The sequence below is a fragment of the Sorex fumeus genome, unplaced genomic scaffold (assembly GCF_029834395.1).
Source record: "Sorex fumeus unplaced genomic scaffold, SorFum_2.1 ptg000061l, whole genome shotgun sequence".
Classification (NCBI taxonomy): domain Eukaryota; kingdom Metazoa; phylum Chordata; class Mammalia; order Eulipotyphla; family Soricidae; genus Sorex; species Sorex fumeus.
The window spans coordinates 56,602,956-56,624,575 of NW_026606118.1; the positions used below are offsets into that span (position 1 = coordinate 56,602,956).

The 21,620-nt window shown below is 62.3% G+C and overlaps 2 protein-coding genes across 2 annotated transcripts; one reads left to right on the top strand and one right to left on the bottom strand.

The window, feature by feature from the left end:
- Window positions 1–1,514: 1,514 nt before the first annotated feature.
- On the bottom strand, window positions 1,515–12,509 carry TMEM151B (transmembrane protein 151B). Its single transcript, XM_056125895.1, has 4 exons — window positions 12,341–12,509; window positions 6,270–6,415; window positions 4,144–4,584; window positions 1,515–2,695 (listed from the first exon to the last, which is right to left on the bottom strand). Exons 1-4 carry the CDS (start codon window positions 12,507–12,509, stop codon window positions 1,544–1,546), a joined length of 1,908 nt encoding a protein of 635 aa, XP_055981870.1. The 3' UTR covers window positions 1,515–1,543.
- Window positions 12,341–21,091, top strand: NFKBIE (NFKB inhibitor epsilon). The gene is made up of 6 exons (XM_056126183.1): window positions 12,341–12,794; window positions 15,004–15,106; window positions 16,111–16,333; window positions 19,352–19,440; window positions 19,554–19,793; window positions 20,991–21,091. Exons 1-6 carry the CDS (start codon window positions 12,508–12,510, stop codon window positions 21,054–21,056), a joined length of 1,008 nt encoding a protein of 335 aa, XP_055982158.1. The 5' UTR covers window positions 12,341–12,507; the 3' UTR covers window positions 21,057–21,091.
- Window positions 21,092–21,620: the final 529 nt, after the last annotated feature.

The window sequence follows — 21,620 nt, forward strand, 5'->3', positions numbered from 1 at the left end:
TTCCCAGTTCCGAGGAAAGAGGCAGCAGGTTGAACACTGCCCAGGGCAAGCCAACAGGGAGCCCCATCTTTGTCCACTCAACCATCTCGGGCAGGAAGGTAAAGCTCACCGCCCCAGGGCCACAGGTCTGCAGGGTCCCCCGGCAGCTGCGCCATCCACATCCCGTCTGGAAGAGAGGGCAGGAGGGAGGAAGGGAAGCCGGGCTGTTGCATAGGTGGGTGTCGAGGGGCCCAGTGAGAAACAGGTGGGGAGCAGTGTCGGAGCCCCAGGACTCGTCTCTCCAGCTGGAACCGGCAGCCAGGGGAGCTGGGGGAAGGCGGTGGATCAGACATGCACAGGAAGCATCTCGGCTGGGAGGTGAGGGGCGGGCCCAGGGGTGTCTGAACTTGGGACCACAGGGCAGGGCCCCTGCCCCTGGACCGGGCGGGGGAGGGCAGGGCTATCAGGCAAGACCAGGAGAAAGTCGGCCTGGCCTCGCTGTTGGCTTCAGGTCTGAGGCCTCCCCCAGCTGGGCACCAACTTCTCAGCCCGAAGACACCCCCACCTCCTGGAAGCCCTTCCATTCATTCCTCGACTTCCTGACTCCCACCTGGTTTCCAAGTTCCCCTCTGTCTCCCCCAGAATATCTGCTACTGCTCCCTCGACCCCATCATCCACCCGGGCCAGCTTTCAGGTAATGGTCCTGGGGGTGTTTCAGCCCTTCCGGGTGAGGTGACCGCGGTGAGTCCGGGAGGGGGCCGAGGGGCTCTTTAGAGGAAGGACCGAGGGACACTGCGCCCACCCGCCGCGCTCCTCCTCACCTTGCCCCGCCACAGCCTCGCAGAGCCAGCAGGGCGCCAGGGGGACGGGGGAGAGGTGCACGGTGAGCTGTCCCTGCAGGGCCCCAGGCGGGGCGCCCCGGGGGACCCGGGGAGAGCAACAACAGCCGAGGGAGGGGCAGAAAGGACCGCGCGAGCGGGCGGGCAGCGCCAAAGAGCGGAGAGCAACGTCGGGGGCGTTTTGAGATGAAGACCAGGGTGGGGGGCTGGAGCCGTTTGGAAACCAGCCCTGCCCGGGGCCAGAGCGCCGCCCCAGCTCGCTCGCTCGCTGGCTAGAAGAGTGGGCGAGGCAGCAGAGGGAGAAACGGCCCCCAATTCGCTTCCCCACCGCCCCTCAAGCTCCCCGGCGGCCCGTCGGGGGTCTCTGACTGCAGATGAGGCCCCGCGCGGGCGGATCCCCACAGCCCAGTAGCCACGTAACAGTCAGTAGTAGATAGGTTGAACTTGTGTGTGCGCGCGCAAGGAAAGAGAGGCGACCCCAGGGGGACGCGGGGGCGGGGCTGGAAGTGACCATCCGCTGGGATGGGGCTCTCGGAAGCTCTGACCCCTCCCACCCATCCGTCTATGTACAGGAAAACGGAGGGACGGGTGGTCTCCGCCCCGGGTGAGTCAGTCCCCTGCGCCCGCCCGCCCGCCCTCCCTCGCCTCCCCGACGTCCCGACTCCCCGGCCGCGCGCGCGCAGGGCGCACGGCGGGGCGAGGGGGCACGTCGGGGGGCGACGCGGTCACAGTGAGGTCTCCACGCAGGAGCCGTGGCGGTGCAGCGGCCGGTGACTGTGGCCCAGGCAGCCCTCCTGCCGGTGCACGATGAGCACGGGGAAGTAGAGGGCGTCGTGGTAGGGCGGCGGCGGCCCGGCCTCCTCGTCGTCCTCGTCGTCGTCGTCGTCGTCGTCCTCGTCGTCGCCCATGCTGGCCTGGCTGGACAGGCGCGTCTGCTCCGTGGGGCAGCTCGCCTCGTTGACGCTCCCGCTCCGGCTGCGCCACAGGCAGCTGCGCCGCGAGCCGTAGAGGCGGCCGAGCGAGAAGCGGCTGCCCGCGCAGCCGGGGCCGCCGCCGGGCCCCGGGCCGGCCCGCGGGCTGGCGCAGATGCTCAGGGCGCTGCGCGAGAAGATGGACGAGCTGCTGGCCGCGCGCTGGCAGTGCTCGCAGCTGCGCCGCAGCGGGGCCACCCCGGCCGCGCCCGGGCCCCCGACGCCGCCGTAGCGGCCGGCGGGCGCGTAGCCCCCCGACGCCGCCGCGCCCCCGGCGCAGCGCGCGCCCAGCCCGGCCAGGTCCATGAGCACCGCCTCCGAGTAGCTGGGCACCAGCTGCTGGTTGGAGCGGATGTGCCACTCGAGCTCCGTGCTGTCCACCGTGTTGACCCGCGGCAGGCGCTGCGTGAGCGGGGGCAGCAGCTCGTCGCTGGGGCTCAGGCCGCCGCCCGCGCTGCTGGCCGAGCCGGGGCCCTCCAGGCCGAAGAGCTTCTCCACGTGGTAGTGCGCGTAGGCCGTGCGGTACTCGGCCAGCACCCGCAGCGGCCAGGACAGCGTGAGCAGCGCCGCGGCCCAGAAGGCCGACGAGCAGGCGTACCAGGGCGGCCGCGCCGGGTCCGGGAAGGCCACCATGAACTCGCGGAAGTCCACGTTCTTCAGGTGCATGCCCTCGCGCGCCTCCATGTAGTCGTCCAGGCCCTCGTTCTCGGCGAAGAAGCGCGCGCGCTGGCACAGGTAGGCGTTCTCGGCCTCCACGCTGGCGAAGCTGAAGCACTTGGTGAAGCGCAGCCGCGTGGCCGGCGCGCCCTCCAGGCCCACCAGCGCCTTGGACACGTCGCGGACGCCGCAGCGGGCGTAGTCGAACTCGGCCTCGGCCACGTGGGTGTTGACGCGCTCGTGGTAGACCTGCGGGCGCCCCGGGGAAGGCAGCGGGTGGCGGAGGGGGTCGCTTCTGGCCGCTCTCCCCCCCCCAACCCGGGGGTCGCCCCGTCATCGTCGGGGCTCCGCCTGGCCTGGCCCAAACCCTACGCCCGTTTGCCCACTGCGGCCTGGCCCAGGTGGGGAGCCGCGGCTCACCTGGTTTGCGGAGAGAAACTGAGGCCGGCAGCGCCGTCGGGGGCGCTGGGCGGTGCTGGCGGGCTGAGAATTCCTCCCTGCCCATGCCTCGGCTTGTGCTGATTCTGAGGTCGGTGAAGGCCTTGCCTTGCTGCTTTCTGCCCCGCCTCCTCTGGACCCCATTCCTGCACGCTGCCTCGCAATGCAAATGCCCCCACCCCCAAGAGGGCCCGAAACCACAGTACAGCGAGTAGGGCGACTGACTTGCACGTGGCCCACCTGAATTCCCCACATCCTATACTCCTGAGCACCGCCAGGAGTAATTCCTGAGTGCAGAGCCAGGAGGAACCTCTAAGCATCACTAGGTGTGGCCAGCCCAGAAACCAATGGCACCCTGTCCAGTGCCTCCATCTCTTAACTCCTTCTCCCTACCTTAGCCATCACCCAGCTTTCCCACCTAATGCCCACCCGCCCCAGGCTTGTGTATCAGCCTCACACTGCTCTGGAGGTCATCCGGAAAATATCCCGACCTCCTCCTCCAGGTCTCCCGGAAATCTGACCTTGACAAGTGCTGGAGGACTGACTGGTATCAGCGGGCTGGCCCCCTCCTCTGGGAGCCTTGGCCCTGGGGCCCAGGGACTGAAGTGTGGTGCTAGCACCCTCATGTAGAAGCTGGAGAGATAGCACAGCGGGTAGGGTGTTTGCCTTGCACGTGGCTGACTCGGGTTCAATTCCCAGCATCCCATATGGTCCCCTGAGCACTACCAGGAATGATTCCTAAGTGTAGTGCCAGGAGTAACCCCTGAGCATCGCTGGGTGTGACCCAAAAAGAAAAAAAAGAAGAAGCTGCATGCCTTGGGCACGTCCCTGACTGTAGATCTCCTTACCTGAGGCCACTTCACCAGACAGGTGAGCTCATGATTGTGAGGCTGAGCCTGTGAAGCTGCCTCCACCCAGTAACCCTGGATCCCAGCTGCGGGAGTTCGAATCCCAGCTTTGCCACATGCCTGTCATTTGACTCAAGGATCAACTTCCGAGTCAAACTTCCGTTTGACATCTCCACGCCTCCAAAAGGGGGATAAAGATCCCCTAACCTCAGAGGGTTCTGAGGGCTCAATAAAACTTTGAAGCCGAGTGAAGGACTTGGGCTCTGATTGGCTGCCAGCTTGAGCCGGCAGTTTGCTGGGGGCGCTACCCACTGGCCCTCACTGCAGCCTGTGCCTCTCTCCCCAAGGGCTGGGGAGCACCCCAGCACCCCTTCCCGCTGAACTGGCCTGTGCCCCTCTCCAGCCCCTCACCTGGGTGGTGGTGTAGGCGTCTCCGTTGCGGTACCTGGTGACCTGGCGCGTCCGCCTCACGTAGTGGTAGCTGATGGCCTTCCACCAGATGCAGGGCGTGGCTTGCTGCATCCGCCCCACGCGCTCCCTCACGCTGCTCACGTCCACGCGGTGCTGCAGCTCATGGCGGGCTTGGCAGTGCCAACACTCCACCAGGTAGACGGCGTACAGCATGAGCAGGAAAGCCAGGGGGATGTAGACGTAGCCGTTGGAGCAGGGGCTGTCATGGTACATGAGGCTGTTGCCCTGGTAGGCGCTGCTGAAGGTGAGGCGGGTCACCGTGGTGACGTGGCACCAGGCCACGGCCCCCAGGCAGCCGTACATGAGCAGGGAGAGCAGCAGGCACTTCCAGTGGGACTCACGGCAGAGGGACTTGGTGAAAGAGGGCTGGACGGGCCGCTGCTGCTCAGAAGGGATGGGCAGAGGGGCCGAGGAGGGGGGAGGGGTGGCAGCACAGAATGAGGGACGTGCAGACACAGGCAGAGAGAGGCAGGGGGGTCAAGGGGCAGCCACCGACAACGACACAAGGGAAGGGAATCACGGGAGGCCAACACGGGGCCGTGCAGAGAGAGAACAGTCGCAAGAGGCAGAGAGAAATCAGAACCAGAGACGGGTGGGGAACGAAACAAGGCACAGATGGAGAGGATGACGCCCAGAGTCAGGACAAATGGCCGTGGAACGGGAGAGGTGTGGACAGGGTGGGAGAGGGGAGGACAGACAGACAGGCATCAGCCAAGGTAGGTCTCCAGCCCTTACCCCCTCCAGGTAATCCAGGAAGCGCGGGGTGGGGGCTCCCACATCACCTGCCCACTTAGGAGAGGACCTCCCGGCCCGGAGTGCTAGAGAAGTCACTTCCCTTTGACCCATCCACCTCTCCATCCTCTTTTTGAAAGGGGGTCCCCAGAACAGCCCACGCCCTGAATTCCCAGCCTCGCTTCCGGGTCCCCTACCATCCTGAGCAGAAAGGCTGCCCAGGCGGAGCTGGTGCCAAGGGCAGAGGCCTGGGCTGGAGAGAGGAAGCGGCTCCCGACCCAGCCGTTTGTCAAGACAAACCGATTAGTGGGGTGCGGGGAGGCCCCCCGCAAAAGCACCCGCCACGCTCTGTCCCACACTCGCGCAGCGGGAGCTGTTTCCACGTCTGGCTCCCCCCCACCCCCACTCGACTGGGTGCTCCTGAGGGCACAGCCTCCTCTTCTTCGCAGCCCCTGAACGGGGCGAGGACGGAGTTGGCTTTCTGGGGGGTGGCCGGCACTTTCCCACCCTGCTGCCCGCTGTCCAGCTTTCTGGCACGCCGGGCGCCTCCTCCCGCTGAGCCTCGTTTCCTGGGCTCCCCGGGGCAGGAGGGCCACCCGCAAGCGGCCACCCACCCAGAAGCGGGTGTGGACTCGGAGGGAGCGGGCGTGCGATCTGCCGGGCAAGGGATGGGCAGCGGGAACATCCACCCGGGACCTTGCCGCTTTCGGGAGCCTCGTCCTCGGCGGGGTGCAGATGCGCACCTCCCGGCCGGGCGGGGTGCCCAGGAGAGCCTGGGTGAAAGCACCTTCCCCGGCCCCTGCCGGATCGGGGCAGGGGTCCGCGAGCGTGCACGGGGTGGGGGGCGGGGGTGCTGGAACTTGCTCCGATTCTTTGTCTTTGCGCCTCGGGTCACTGTTCGGAAGGACTCCGGGGCTGGGGTGGGGGCGGGGGGGCGGGGGGCAGGCGGCTGCGCGGCCCTCGGGGTGCCCAGGTGCGCCCCCCGCAGCCCCGGCCACCCGGGGGGCGTCGCCCCTGCCCGCGCTCGGCCGAGCCCGGCCTCCGGGGGCCGCGTCCGCGTCCCCCTCCCCGCCCGCCGCCCGCCCGCTCCCCGCTCCCCCGGGGCCCGACCCGCGCCCCGCGCCCCGCGCCCCGCGCCCCGGCCGGGCGAGGCTCCGCCCCCAGCCCCGCCCCGCCCGCGACCCCCGCGCCCCGCCCCCGGCGCGGCCCCCTCCCCGCCCGCCGCCGGGCCGGCCGGGGCCTCCGGGCGGGCAGCGCGCGGGACTGCGGCTGCGGGGCGCCGGCCGCGCTGCGGCGGAACGGCCGGGGGATGGGGCCGGGCTGCGGGCGCTCACCTCCTCGCGGGCCGGGCCCTCCGCCGCCGCCGCCGCCGTGGGCTCCTCCGCGACCCCCGGGCCGCCGCCGCCGCCGCCGCCGCCGCCGCTGCTCTCGCCCGCGGCCGAGCCGGGGGGGGGACATGGCGCAGAGGGGGCGCGCGGAGCTCAGGGCCTCCCGGGGGGCTGCCGGGGGCCGCGGGCATCCTGCGCGGGCCCTGGGGAGGGGGCGGGAGGGGGCGGGGCCCGCGCTGCTCCCCACCCCCCGCGGGGGGAGGGGGCCCGGGCAGGGCCCCGGGGGGCGGGGGCGGGGCGGGCCGGGGGGCCGGGCCGGGGGGGCCGGGGCCGGGGGCGGGTGTCACCTTGAGGCCCTCGCGGCGCCGCTCCGCTTCCCGCCCGCTCCCGCCGCCGCCTTTTGTCTGAGCCGAGCCGGAGCCAGCGCGGCCCCCCCCTCCCCGGCGCCGGAGCCCCGCCCCCGGCCCCCCAAACCCCGCCTTCCCCGAGCCTGCCGGAGAGCCCCCCCGGGGGCAGAAGCAACAGGGGCTCCCCACCCCCGCCCGCGTCCCCCCCACCCCCGCCGGGCTCGGGCCGCAGGGGGCGCCCACCCCAGCCCCGGCTCCCGCACGTTTCCGGGGCCCGGGGTGGAGCGAGGCGAGGAGGAGCCCCGGGCCGGGGAGCCCGCGGCTGAGCCCGCCGGCTGCCCAGTGGGGACTAAGGAGTTAAGGCGGGAGAGCCCGACGTTAGAGACCCCTCGGCCCAGGGCCGGGCCAGAGGGCCGGGAAGGGACCCGCGCCGGACTCGGCGAGGGCTCGCGGGGGGCGGAGGAGAGGACAGGGCGGCCGGTCTGCGGGGATGCGGCTCGTTCCGCCTGGAGCCCGGAGGTGTCCGTCCCCGCCGCGGGAGAGCCAAGTCTTCATCCTGCCTTTAAGGAGTCGTGTGACCTTGGGCAAGTGTCTCCCTCTCAAGGAGACTCCAGTTCCTGGCAACACCAAAAAAAATTGGAATTCACCTCTGGGGATGCAGAGGCATAACTGAAACAGAACACTTCCGTCCCAGCACCTCTCCAAAACAACACGAAATAAACCTGTGCGAACTGCCCAGTTCTCGTAGGGACGAGATCAGCAGGAGAGCTCGTGCCTTGCCTGCTGGAGGCCCTGAGTTCAGTCACAGGCCTAGGAAAAACAAAAGGAGTCGGAGGGCTGGAGGGATAGCACAGCAGGTAAGACATTCACCTGGCATGTGCTCAATCCAGGTTCGTCCTCCAGATCCTCTGAGCCCTGCCAGGAGTGAGCCCTGAGCCCAGAGTTACCTCCTGAGCACCACTGAGTGTGCTTTTCCCAAACAGACAAACAACAAATCCCAAAGTCTCCATCCTTCCTGGTCCTCCCCAGGTCAGTGGGTCTATCCCGCTGGCCCTAACAGAGGAAGCAAGTGGCCTTAAAGAGGTAGGGTTTCCCCTTGGCTCCCGGAGCAGAGGAGATGGGGGGTCTCAGTTTGTTCCACTACATTGCACCCTTGTTTTGAGGGAAGTCCCCGCCCCAAAGCCCAGTCCACCCAGTCTTCTTGTACCACCAGCTCAGCGCTCCGCACTCTGCCGGATGATGCTAGGTTGGCAGAACCCAACCCAAAGAGATCCCTCAAAGTCCCCATCCACCGTCCTCCTGACCCCCAACCCCACCGCCTTAACCTCTCTTCAGGGACTTCAGGGAAAGAGCTAGCCAACCCCAGAACTCCCGAGAGATGCAAGCCGACATCACTACGTCTCCATTTCCACTGGAAGCCCGGGGTGGTTTGGGAGGGCACAAAGCAGGGCCAGTGGAAGACAACAGCTGCCCAGCTGCTCACATGGCCACCACGCCTGTTTCCTCAAGACAGCCTGCATGAACTGGGCGGAAGTTGGGTGCTCAGGCATGCCACAGAGAATCAGAAGATTCACCAGCCGGGAGAGGAGGACCAGATGTGTCCAGCCCGGGAGAAAAACGGGGCTGGGGAAATCAAGTCAGGGCTCCTGATCTTGCTGTGGCGCGAGACAAAATCTTCAGGTCATCTTTCCAGATGACACTGCAAGATCCCTTTTCCCCTTTTCTGAAGAGTCCCCAGCAGCCTAGCTGGGAGAGCGGTGCTGGACCTGGTGAATGACTCGATGCTGACCCCAAGTGGCCAGACGAAGGACTGCCGCACACCTGTTCGTGTCTGCGCCTTTTCCCCTAAGTTCAGCCTCCGTGTGAAGCAGGGGAGACGTCAGCACGCGCGCGCACACACACACACACACACACACACACACACACACACACACACACACACACACACCTGAGTTCTTGCAACCCTACAATGAGTGCACATGCTCCAACCCCTTAGATGTTCTGGGGACTGGGGGTGAGGGGCGGCGTTTACATTTCGGAACAGGGACAGGAGAACCTGGCTTGGCACTCTTCAACCTTGGCTAAGTCAAGTCTCCAAAACTCCCTTTTCCGGAGCCCTAAATGGAGGTGACAGCTGGAGCTCTAGCCATCTGTGTCTGGACTTGGTGACTGAGCTTTTGCTTGGGACTTTGAGGAGGGAACTTGTTATGGGAGGAAGTGGAGAACCTCTGAAGTCACACCGAGCTCAAAGGAAGGAGGCTGTTTCCTGGGGCTTTCCCCGCCAGCCTTCTCCTCCCTCCTGCTCAACACATTCTCCCTGGGGGGATTCAGGCTCTCATCTCCTCCCCCTGCTCTTCCCCCTCCACTCACCACTCCCAAGAAGCCTCTGACCCCAGCCCTCTTCCCTTCCCGCCTGCATCAGGTCCCACTGCGTGTACCCCGGTTCTCCTGTCTTTGTACAGCACCCCGTTTGATGATTACTAGCGGGTTTCCTGAAGACTTGGACTCAAGGGCAAGTTTTGGGGAGGGGCCCCTGGCTTTTGTAGGTCATTACTGTTACTGCAGGACTTGGTTTTGCTTCCAACAGGAGGAGCAGTGTTGAAATCTCGGCACAGCTCCATTCATGCTCATCATGCAATGGGTAGAAAAATGAGTCTCATGGTGGGACAGGGTGCCTTGCACGCAGCCAACCCCGGTTCGATTCCTGGCATCACGTATGGCCCCCAGTCACCACCAGGAGTAATTCCTGAGCACAGCTGGGTGTGCCCCTCTCCCACCCCCCCAAAAAAATGAGTCCATGAAAGATGGCAAGTAGCAATCAACATATTGACACTCACTCCAGCTTCCTTTCCTCTCTGCCAGGACCTGGCCCTTACGGAAGATCCCTGAAGGCATTGCTGGTTTCAGATGATGGTAACTGGCGGAGAAAATAAATCATGATTTGCAGTGCATTGTGTGGCCTCCCGAGGTTCAGAGAAATCAGGGACCAGGAAGGAGGAAAGATGTTTTGGAGCTGAGGCTGCAGAAGGAGGCAGAATGTGACCCGGCATGTCTAGGCCTCTCCATGTCTGCCCCACCATGAGGAACTAAGTTTCCCCTCAGGAACCTGATGTGGTAACCACCAAGCTATGTTTCATCCCTGGAGAAATGGCTTTTTTAGATAAAAGGTAAAGGTAAAGGTAAAGGCCCTCCCGTTGATCGTCGATTTGCTCGAGCGGGCCCAGTAACGTCTCCATTGGAGACTTTGTTGTTACTGTGTCTGGCATATCGAATACTCTCGGTAGCTTGCCGGGCTCTCCGAGAGGGGCGGAGGAATCGAACTCGGGTCGGCCATGTTGGCCGCTTGGAAGGCGAACGCCCTACCCGCTGTGCTATTTTTAATTGAGCGCTGGGTTTTGTTTGAGATACATTTTTCCTCTTGGTTTTGAGCCATACCCAGCAATGCTCAGGAACTGCTCCTGGCTCTGTGCTCAGGTGTCACTCCCAGTGGTGCTTAGTGTGGGACTCAAACTCAGGTCAGCCCCCTGTATGTCAGGTAAGTGCCTTAACCTCTGTACTCTTTCATTTTTTTCTTTTTGGGTCACACCTGGCAATGCACAGAGGTTACTTCTGGCTCGTGCACTCAGGAATTACTCCTGGCGGTGCTCTGGGGACCATAAGGGATGCTGGGAATCGAACCCAGGTCAGCCACATACAAAGCAAAAGCCTTACTCGCTGTGCTATCACTCCAGTCCCACCTCTGTACTATCTTTCTGGCCCAGGGTCTCCACACCGTACCCCCTACCCCAGAAAACTGCCTGAAAAAAACCTTCAAAAAAACAAGTTCCGTCCCCAATTCTGTGTGATCGAGGACGTGATACAGGAGATCAATCCAGGACCCAAAGGAAAAACAGCTCCTTTATTATTTATTTATTTTTGCTTTTTGGGTCACACCTGGTGATGCACAGGGGTTACTCCTGGCTCTGCACTCAGGAATCACCCCGGTGGTGCTCAGGGGACCATATGGGATCCTGAGAATCGAACCCGGGTTGGCCGCATGCAAGGCAAACTCCCTACCCGCTGTGCTATTGCTCCAGCCCCAGAAGAGCTCCTTTAAAGACAGTGAACAGGGAGGAGAGATAGTAAAGCAGGTAAGGTTCTTGCCCTGCACACAGCTGTCCCAGATTCGATCCCGACATCCCAGAGCACTGCCAGGAGAGATTCCTGAGTGCAGAGCCAGGAGTAACCACTGAGCATTGTCAGGTATGGCCCCCGAAGCAAAAAAATAAATAAATAAAGATAATGGAGGAGTTCCATCTTGGCACTGCAAGATAAATAAATAAATAAAAATAAAGATAATGATAAGAGTTTCCCTAACCAAGCTCCTGGCACTGGGAGATGAGAAAGTAAAATAAATGCAGAGAAATTGGGGGGGGGGAGGGGTGGAGCAATAGCACAGCGGGTAGGGCGTTTGCCTTGCACGCAGCCGACCTAGGTTCGATTCCCAGCATCCCATGTGGTCCCCCGAGCACTGCCAGGAGTAATTCCTGAGTGCATGAACCAAGAGTAACTCCTGTGCATTGCTGGGTGTGACCCAAAAAGAAAAAAAAAAAGCAGAGAAATAGGTGGTGGACAGGAAATTGCGGTTTCATGTCCCTCCACCCACGTGGTCCTCAACAATAAATCCTTTAAAAAAACAAGTTAATTGGAGGGACCCAAGAGATAGTACAGCAGTGGGTAAGGTGTTTGCCTTGCCCTCGGCTAACCCAGGTTCAACCTCCAGCACCCTATATATGGTCCCCCTAGCCTGCCAGGAGTGATTCCTGAGCACAGAACCAGGAGTAAGCCCTGAGTGCTGCCAGCAGTGGCCCAGAAACCATAGTAATATATATATATATATATGTATATATATATATATTTGCTTTTTGGGTCACAGCCGGAGATGTACAGGAGTTACTCCTGGCTTTGCACTCAGGAGTTACTCCTGGCGGTGCTCAGGGAACCATATGGGATGCTGGGAATCGAACCCGGGTTGGCCGCGTGCAAGGCAAACGCCCTACCTGCTGTGCTATCTCTCCAGCCTCAATAATAATAATTTTTTTTAATTTAAAGTAAAATGTATACGATCACGGCGAGCGATAGGGCATTTGCCTTGCACGGGGTAGGCCTGGTCGACTGGAGTTCGATTCCTCCGCCCCTCTCGGAGACCCTGGCAAGCTACCGAGAGTATCTCCCTGGCAGGGCAAAGCCTGGCAAGCTCCCCGTGAGGTATTCGATATGCCAAACACAGTAACAACAAAGTCTCACCATGGAGACGTTACTGGGCCCGCTGGAGCAAATCGAGGAACAACGGGAGGACAGTGCAGTGCTCAAGTAAAACGAAAACGAGTGAGTGGGGGACTGAAGATGAAGCTCTACAGTAGAACACACGCCCCAACCCGCCAAAGTCCTGAGTCCATCCTGGCATCCAAACAAAAGGAAAGGAAATAATGAATGAATGAACTGAAGAGACGGAGGAAGGGAAGCAAGACCGCGTGCAGAGAAGGGCGAGCCGGGAGCAGAAAAGAATGAATGGGCGGGTGGGTGGGTGCGCGCACGGTGGGTCGGGAGGCCGCAGGGACGCGCGGCGGGTCAGGGCCCGGGGCCTCTGGCGGGGGGCGCGCGGGGCCGGGGCCGGGGGATTCCGAGGGGCGGAGCCTCGGCCCGGAAGCGCCCGTCGGGGCGGGGCTTGGGGCGGGGCTTGGGGCGGGCCGGGCCGCGCGTCAGATCTGGCTGCCCAGCTGCAGCCGTTGGCCGCCGCCGCCGCCGTGGACCGCGCTGGCCCTGCGCGCCGGCCCGGGCAGCCCCCGCGGGACGCAGAAGAGGCCGCGGCGGCCGGGCGGACGTGCAGCCCCGAGCCGTGGGCCGGGCCCGCGGGCATGTCGGAGGCGCGGAAGGGGCCGGACGAGGCGGACGAGAGCCAGTACGACTCGGGCATCGAGTCCCTGCGCTCCCTGCGCTCGCTGCCCGAGCCCCCCGGGCCGTGCCCCCCGCCGCGGGGCCCCGTCGAGGAGCCGCAGGGCGAGCGGCCGGACCCCGCCCCCGGCCCCGCGCCGCGCCCCGACGCCCGGCCTTTGTCGGGGAGCCCCGGCCCGGAGCCCCCCGCCGGAGCCCTGAGCCCCCAGCAGCTGGAAGCGCTCACTTACATCTCCGAGGACGGGGACACGTGAGTAGGGCGGGGGGTGTGCGGTGGGAGGGGGGGTCCCGGCTGGGACGCAGAGAGCCCCGGCCCGGACCGGCCAGCTCGCCTCCCCGGACCCTCGCGCGCGCCCAGCGCCCGGGCGCTGGCCCCGCCTGCAAGGGACAGTCCCCGCACTTCCCAGCTCCACGGGCCACCCCGAGCCGCAACCGGGCCGGGCCGGCTGGAAAGAGACGCTAAGGTCTCGCGGCCAGCCCTCTGGGGACCCCCTCCCCGGAGTAGGCACCTGCAGCCGCCGCGCGCGCGCGCGCCCCGCCGCCCGCCCCCCAGCCCGGGAAGAGCCCCCCGACCGGTGCAGCCCATCCGTGTCTGGCGAGGGGAGAGGCTACTTCGTTTCCTCGAGCTCTGGGGTGCCCAGCCCCTGACCTCAGCCCCGAAGGAACACACGGTGCCAGCTACAGGCTGCCAGGGGGGGACCCAGGAAGCGCGCGGTGGGGGTGCGCCCGGGTGCACTACCCCGTAGGAGTGGGGGTGCTGAGACGGGCTGGGGCGCACCCGGCCCAGCAGACAGGCAGCGCTGTGAGCCCCAGCTCACTTCCTCCTCTGCAGAGAAAGGGGAAGTGAGGGCTGGAGTCAGTGTCCTGACACCCTCTGCTGCCCGAACCCCCAAATCCCCCTCCCTCTGCCTTTTTCCACGGCCAGCCCCGCCCACCCACCCCCCCTGCCAGGTTGAGTTGTGGGGAACTGATGTGAGGGGCAGCAGCTGCTGTGGTCTCGCCCCTGCAGAAGAAGAAGAAAGCTTTGACAGGAGACGGGGATGGCTGCTGGGGTTAGGGGTGAGATGGGGGGAGCTGGGGGGACGGGAATGGGGTGCACTCGGGGTGCCAGGCAGAGGAAGCTGGAGGTGTCTGTCCTGAGCTGAGGTTCAGAGATGCAACCTTGGCAGACCCAGGGTGGTTTGCAAGAAGTAACCCCAGACCTTTCAGTTCTCTGGGCCCACCTCTCAATTCCCAGGCCCGAAGAAGCCAGTTCTGGGGTTGCCGCCTGGGGGTGGGGCAGGGCCTCTCTAGTGCAGACCTTTGACCCCGGGAGTGGGGAGCTGGTCTTGAGCCTCAACTTTTTTTGTCTTTTCCCTGAGGGAGTCAGCTGGGGTGTCCAGACTGGGGTGGGGGGGAGGGGTCAAGAATCCCCAGGGGATCCCCAGGAGGAAGGGGGCATGTTCTTCCCAGGGAACTGTCTGGGATGCGTGGAACTGGGAAGAGGAAGTGGGAGGAGGGACGGGACGAGCTGGGGAGAGAGGGAGGGAGGTGGCTTCAGTCGATGACCAGCCAGCAGCCCTGGCCTGGCGCAGGGGATTTCCAGCCGTGGTTCCTCCCTGCCCCCTGGCTCCTGGGCCTGCCCACCACGGTGGCCTGCCCCCTCCCCAGCCAGGCCTTTGAGTCGAGCTGCCGCCCTCCCCCCCCTCCACAGACCCTCCAGCTCTGGCTGTCGTCTGCCCCACCTGATGCTGGGGGGAAAACCCCAGCACAGGAACTTCCCCTCCCCACTGGCCCCTGCACGCAGCCCAGCCCTACACGAAGCCTCTTTGTCCTCTGCCGAGAACACACTTGCTCTGCAGAACACAACCTTCCCCCTCAAGGGTGCCTGGAAGAGCACGGAGGCCAAGCAGCCCCGAAGCCTCAGTCCTCAGGCGGGAGTGGAGGGCCGTCATGGACTCCTCCGGGGGCCAGTGCTGTTTGCTCTCCTGGGTCTCGTCCAGCTTTCTCTTTTCTCTGCCTTGGAATGAATAATACCAGTCGCTGGCAGGACAGGGCACCTGTGTCTTCTCTGCTCTGCCTCTGGCCTAGGGGGTGTGACCTGCAGAACTTCAGCCTCCACGATCCCTCCCTGGGCGCTTTCAGCTGCAGCTGGTCTTGGAAGGGATCAGGAGAGGGACCAAGGGAGCCCGTTGCGGGTGGCCGCACAGGAAGCTCCTGCCCACCCCCCGGCCCCCGCCTAGTCCAGGCTCTCTGGAAGGTCAGGGAATTGGAGCCCCCACAGCCAGGCCCCCGGATTTTCTGCCCCCATTCCTGACTTCCTGGCCCACACTCTCACTTTCTGCATCTGTCCTGTGGATAACTACGTAGAAGGCCACGCGTTCCTTCAAGCCCCAGGAAACGCGGGCCCGCTGTCCCCAACCCCAGCCCCTCTGGCCTTGGAGCCGGACCCCCAACCCTGCCTTCTGCCCCTCCCCCAGGCTGGTCCACTTGGCGGTGATTCATGAGGCCCCAGCTGTGCTGCTCTGTTGCCTGGCGCTGCTGCCCCAGGAGGTCCTGGACATTCAGAACAACCTCTACCAGGTGGGTGGAGGGGTCGGGGCCCAGAGCCGTGTCCTCGGCATGGGCTGCACGCTGAAGAAGCACATGTGAGGCCCGCTGAAAGCCGAGGTCCAGAGATGAGTAAGATACAGCCCTGGACCACGTGGTGCTCCCGGCCTGGCCAAGGGGACTCCTACTTAGCCAGCAGGTGGCCCGGTGCTGACACCCCCGTACACAGCAGGTGGCCCAGTGCAAGGAGTGGGACAAAGGCCAGCTGCCAGGGGGGACCCCCCCTCCAGAGGGGTGCTGACAGAGGACTGTGCCAGGCGCATGTGGCCTCTCCTCTTAGCCCTGAGGGACAGCAGAGGGCTCTCACCAAGGAGGGGAGGGGGGACACACGCTCCAGCCTGACCCTGCTGTCCTTTCTCAGGGACTGAAGGGACACTTGGGAAGAGCAGGGGAGGCTCTCCTCCCTGCAACTTCCAGAACTGGGGTTGCAAGAGCTGGGTCAAGGATGACCAAGGGGGCACTGGAGAGATAGCACAGCGGGCGGGGCGTTTGCCTTGCACGCGGCCGACCCGGGTTCAATTCCCAGCATCCCATATGGTCCCCTGAGCACCACCAGGAGTAACTCCTGAGTGCAGAGCCAGGAGGAACCCCTGTGCATCGCCAGGTGTGACCCAAAAAGGAAAAAGAAAAGGATGACCAAGGGGGGAGCTGGAGTGATAGCACAGTGGGTAGGGAGTTTGCCTTGCCCGCGGCAACCCGGGTTCGATTCCCAGCATCCCATATAGTCCCGAGCACCACCAGGAATAACTCTTGAGTGCATGAGCCAGGAGGAACCCCCAAGCATCGCCAGGTGTGACCCAAAAACAAAAACAGAAAAGGATGACAAAGGGGAGGAAGACCACGGTCAGCACCTTTAGAAGCTGTCCTCAGAGGTCATTGGCAGCTGACAGTGCTGTACACCCCCACCCCCTTCCCAGCGGAGAGCGGGGGTGGGGGTGTGCCACGGTGGCCCTGTGACCCTCTCTTCGCACCTGCAGACAGCGCTCCATCTAGCTGTACATCTGGACCAGCCGAGTGCTGTTCGGGCCCTGGTGCTGAAGGGGGCCAGCCGGGCGCTCCAGGATCGGCGTGGGGACACAGCCCTGCATGTGGCCTGCCAGCGCCAGCACCTGGATTGTGCCCGCTGCCTTCTGGAGGCACGACCAGAGCCAGGCAGAGGACCCCCCCACTCTCTGGACCTCCAGCTGCAAAACTGGCAAGGTGCGGTGCAGCCTCAGGGACGTGGGAGGGGACGGGGGGCTGGGACCCCACTCAGGGAAAGGAAGATCATGACCTGTCCATGGATCTGCCTCCACATCCGTGGGTGCATACACACATAGGTGCCCAGTCCATCTCTACTAAATGAATGAATGAATGAGGGACTGGAGCGATAGCACAGCGGGGAGGGCGTTTGCCTTGCATGCGGCCGACCCAGGTTCAATTCCCAGCATCCCATATGGTCCCCTGAGCACTTCCAGGAGTGATTCCTGAGTGCAAGGCCAGGAGTAAAGCCTGAGCATTGCTGGCTGTGACCCAAAAAGAAAAAAAAAGAGAATGAATGAATGAATGTAATGAATGTGATCTTTGAGTTGACTGAGAACCTAGTGCAGGCTAAGCAGAATTTAACCTTGACCTCATTCCATGTAAATGTATTACTTAATTTGGCACTGGGAGCAATAGTACAGCAGGTAGGATGCTTGCCTCGCATGTGACTGACCCATGTTCTATCTCTTGCATACCATATGGTCCCCTGCTCATGGCCAGGGGTAGTTTCTGAGTATAGAGCCAGGATTAACGTCTGAATATCACTGGGTGTGATCCCAAACCCAAAACCAAAAATAATCTAAAATAGGGGCTGGAACAATAGCACAGTAGGTAGGGCGTTTTTCTTGCACCTGGCCGACCTGGGTTTGATTCCCAGCATCCCATATGGTCCCCTGAGCACCGCCAGAAGTGATTCCTGAGTGCAGAGCCAGGAGTAACCCCTGAGCATCACCGGGTGTGACCCCCCAAAAAAGCAAAAATAATAATACTAATATAAAATGGGATTACATGGCGCCAGGGGGCCAGTTGGTGGGTGTGACCCCTGCCTACTGGAATTTGGAGGATCTGGGTGGAGGATGCTCATCCCCGATCCGAGAAAGCTTGGAGATCTCAGCCCAAGGACCCGCATGCCTTTGTTCCTCTGTCAGTACCTTCATGTGTGTGGAAAGTGGTCTCAGCATGGCGGTGGCTAGTTCCGGAGGTCTTCGGCTGCTGGAGCATCCTCCACCCAGATCCTCCAAATTCCAGTAGGCAGGGGTCACACCTACCAACTGGCCCCCTGGCGCTGTGTAATCCCATCAACGGCCAAGACCCAGAGACTATAAAAAGCCAGCTCCCGGAAGTGCGCGGCCGCATTTGCAGCCGCGTGACATCTTATCATCTCATTCCTACTTTGGACAAAATAGCAGACTACCGAATGTAACCTGCCCACACGGCAGAGTCTGGCAAACTCCCCGTGGCGTACCCAATATGCCAATTGGTCCCCAGTAACAATGATGGGTCTCATTCTCCTACCCCTGAAAGAGCCTTGAATATGGCACTTTTTTAAAAAAAATCTCAGGGCTAGGACAAAGGAGACATTACTGGGGCCTGCTCGAGGCAATCAATAAACAAAAAAAGGATGGTCGTGATCGTCGTGATCGAATATAAAATAAATGTATTACCTCATTTGTGTGGTGAGGGAGGGGAGCACCAGGAACCTCATACATGTAGAGCATGTGTTCTGCCACTGAACTGCATCCCTAGTCCATGTGACTCATATAGTAGAGATTAAAGGAATCCGTTAATTTGCACTGAGGACCTTTTGCGTGCCAGATGCTAGTCTAGAAGCCTGGCCTGAATTTCTTTGTTTCTGGGAACAAAACAGAACCACTGAGACACAGTAAATGGAAGGAGTGAGGCAGCTTTTCTTGGAGGAGTCCAGGGTTGGTCTCTGGCACCCGGTAGCCCGAGCTTCACCAGGAATAATCCTCAAGCACCGTCAGGTGTGGCCTCCTCCCCCCAGCGCTCCCCGGAAAATGAACTGAGTAGGTTCATTTCATAGTAGTTTATTTTTTTTTTAAGTAAAACATTTTATTTGGAGGGTTTTTGAAGGGAAGGAGGAAGAGAACGTGGGCGAGAGTGGAGCATAAGAGAGACGGAGTAGCGCACTCAAGAGAGAACCCGGGTTCCTCCAGGGGCAGAGAGAGCCCCTCCACACACCCCAGCATTGGGCATGAGAGCATGAAAGTCCACATCTCAAGAGGGGAGATGTGGGCGACATGTGTGCTTAGTCACTGCATGTGCTTGGCCACGTGGGCACAAGCAGCTCACGGGCTGGGCTCGGGCAACACACGTACGTGCCTCATTTTCTAGTAGTTTCAAGGGGGAGGGGACCCCCTGTTCATTCTGTGGTTTCCCCCTATTCTGTGAGTATGAATACAGTAGAGGTTAAAGGGGGGGGGGGAGAAAGAGCAGGATGAGAACTGGAAGGGACCTTGAAGTCATGTTTTTTGTTTTTATTTATTTTTTTCTCTTTGGGTCACTCCTGGCGATGCACAGGGGTTCCTCCTGGCTCTGCGCTCAGGAATGACCCCTGGCGGTGCTCAGGGGACCATATGGGATGCTGGGAATCGAACCCGGGTCGGCTGCGTGCAAGGCAGACGTCCTCCCCGCTGTGCTATCGCTCCAGCCCCTTGAAGTCATGTTGGAATAGGGGAGACAGGGACCTTTGAGCAGTGACTTGGAGGAGGTCAGGGATGTAACTAGGAATCTAGTTCTCCAAGCAAAGAGCAGGGGTCCAGGCCAGGAAGGAAGGAGCAAAGGGACGGAGGGAGCCTTGGGGGTGGGCGCAGGCAGACCTGGGGAGGTCTGAAGGAGGTGGCTTCTGAATGGGGCTTGGGGGTGGGGTTTGAGAGAAGGAAGGGGGTGAGCGGGGGAGGGCGGTGATGGGGCGAGTGTGTCACTCGGCAGCCTGACCCTTGGAGCATGAAGCATGAACGCTGTGATAATATGACTCTGAGAGATGGAAACTTTGAGTCCTTTCCCCCCTAAGACTTTTGAGGGGGTTTTGGGGTTTGCGTTTTAACAGTCCTGTGACCCAAGGCAATTTAGTGGGCAGTGGGTCCCTTGGGGCTGAAGAGAGGTCCCGGAAGAGAGAGAGAGAGCCGGGTTGGTGGGTGCACCTGATCAGCCCCGGCGTCCGCCCCGTCCCAGGTCTGGCCTGTCTCCATATCGCCACCTTGCAGAGGAATCGCAGGCTGATGGAACTGCTGCTGGGGAACGGAGCTGACATCGACGCGCAGGTGAGGCGGCCAGTCTGCCAGTGGGGGGGGGGGGGCGCGGCGTGGACTCCGTGGCCCCCGCGGCTCGCGCCAGGCCCTCTCCGGGGCTGACTGACGTCCTGATCTCCTTCCAGGAGGGCACGAGTGGAAAGACAGCCTTGCACCTGGCCGTGGAGACGCAGGAGCGGGGCTTGGTACAGTTCCTGCTCCAGGCCGGCGCCCGGGTGGACGCCCGCATGCTCAACGGGTGCACGCCCCTGCACCTGGCGGCCGGCCGCGGCCTCAGCAGCATCGCGTCCACCCTGTGCGAGGCCGGGGCCGACTCCCTGCTGCGGAACGTGGAGGACGAGACGCCGCAGGACCTGGCGGAGGACGTAAGAGGCCTGGGCAGCGCTGCCCAGGGACCGCCCCACCCTGCCCAGGGGCACTGGGTTAGGAGGCCCCGTGAAGGCCGTGGCTCTCACCAACAGCGTGGACAGCCTCCTCCCCCCACCCCCGCCCCCGCGCTACCCTCTGAGGCCCCAGATGGACTTGGCCGGCCTCCCTACAGATGAGGACAGCTAGGTGTCGGGTCAGTGGGGGCCCAGAGTCTGTCCCGGATTCCTGGGCTCCACTTCAGTAGGTGGTTGCAGATGAGGAATGTGGCTCAGGTATTTCCACGGTTGGAATCAAAAGTAAACGGGAGAGGGGCTGGAGAGATGGCACAGCGGGTAGGGCGTTTGCCTTGCACGCGGCTGACCCGGGTTCGATTCCCAGCATCCCATAGGGTCCCCTGAGCACCGCCAGGAGCAACTCCTGAGTGCAGAGCCAGGAGTAAAGTAACCCCTGTGCATTGCCAGGTGTGACCCAAAAAGAAAAAAAAAAGGAAACGGGAGATTTTCTATGAATTCTTACCTTCCCCCCCCTATCACGTACCTTCAGAAAAAAAAAAAAAAAACAAGAACAGACCCATAGACTGTATTACCTCCTAGGTGCTTCTTAGTTCTGATATTCCGGCGTTTCCCTCGAAAGATTACTTGACTGTGACCATGGGGCTCTCGCTATTCCAGAGGGGTCCCTTTTTTGTGTTTTTTTATTGTTTGGCTTTTTGGGTCACACCTGGCGATGCACAGGGGTTACTCCTGGCTTTGCACTCAGGAATTCCGCCTCGGAGGACAATATGGGATGCTGGGACTCGAACCCAGGTTGGCCGCATGCAAGGCAAACATCCTACCCACTGTACGATAGTGGGTATCTTTTCTGAGTGTGCAGAAACATCAACTTCATAGAAGACAGAGGATCTAACCAGAAAGCGAAGCAGTCAGATAACAGTTGGGGTCTTGCTAATCCAGTCAACAGCAGTTGAAGTCGGGGGGCCAAAGAAGCGGGGTCACTGCTAAGTCTTTTCTATCCAGTTCCAATCCTCAGGGGCGTTGGAGGGAGCCCTCGTTTTTGGAGATCAGTAGGAAGTGCTCCCTGGTATCCTTCCGCTCTCACTTGGTCGGGAAATGGCCCCAGGGTGCTCCCAGCTTCCTTCCTGGGTGGCTGCCCTTTCCAGGGGCCTGACGTCCACTCTCCCTTCTCTCCCGTAGCCTCTTGCTCTTTTGCCCTTCGATGACCTGAAGATCTCCGGAAAGCCACTGCGGTGCAGCAACTGAAGCCAGGCAGGCTCTGCCTTGCTCCCCCGAAAGCCGGGAGCCACAGCGCGTTTGCACCCGGGCGCGTGCCCTTCCTGTGTCCCCAGGACCGCGGAGGCCAGCCGGTGGCCAGCAGAGGAGGAACCCACAGTGAGAGCGACCGTCTGGAGGGCCCGGTGCTCCAGGCGGCAGAGTTGCTGGGACAGTCGCCCCCCCCTTTTCGCCGCCCCACCCCCTTCCAGCCCTGGATGACCTGAGCAGAGCCTGTCTGCCTCCCCTGAGGTGGGCTGGGCCTCATTTTCCCCCCGGGTGTTGTTGGGTCAGCCTGGAACTGCCAACCTGTAGGAAGCATGGATGCCCCCGAGGGGGGCAAGACTGAACGAGGAACCCGCAGGAGCCGGAGGGGTTCCGCCTCATTGCTGAGGACTCTGACTGAAGGACTTCACACCGGAGCCCCCAGGCTGGCCGATGGGGAAGAGGAACTCTCGGTCACACAACACTAAACCTGCAGAGACTCTGCTCACGCTCTGCCCCAGTTGTTTTGTGTACGTGCATGTCAGGGTGTTGGGAAATTTTAGGCGAGCC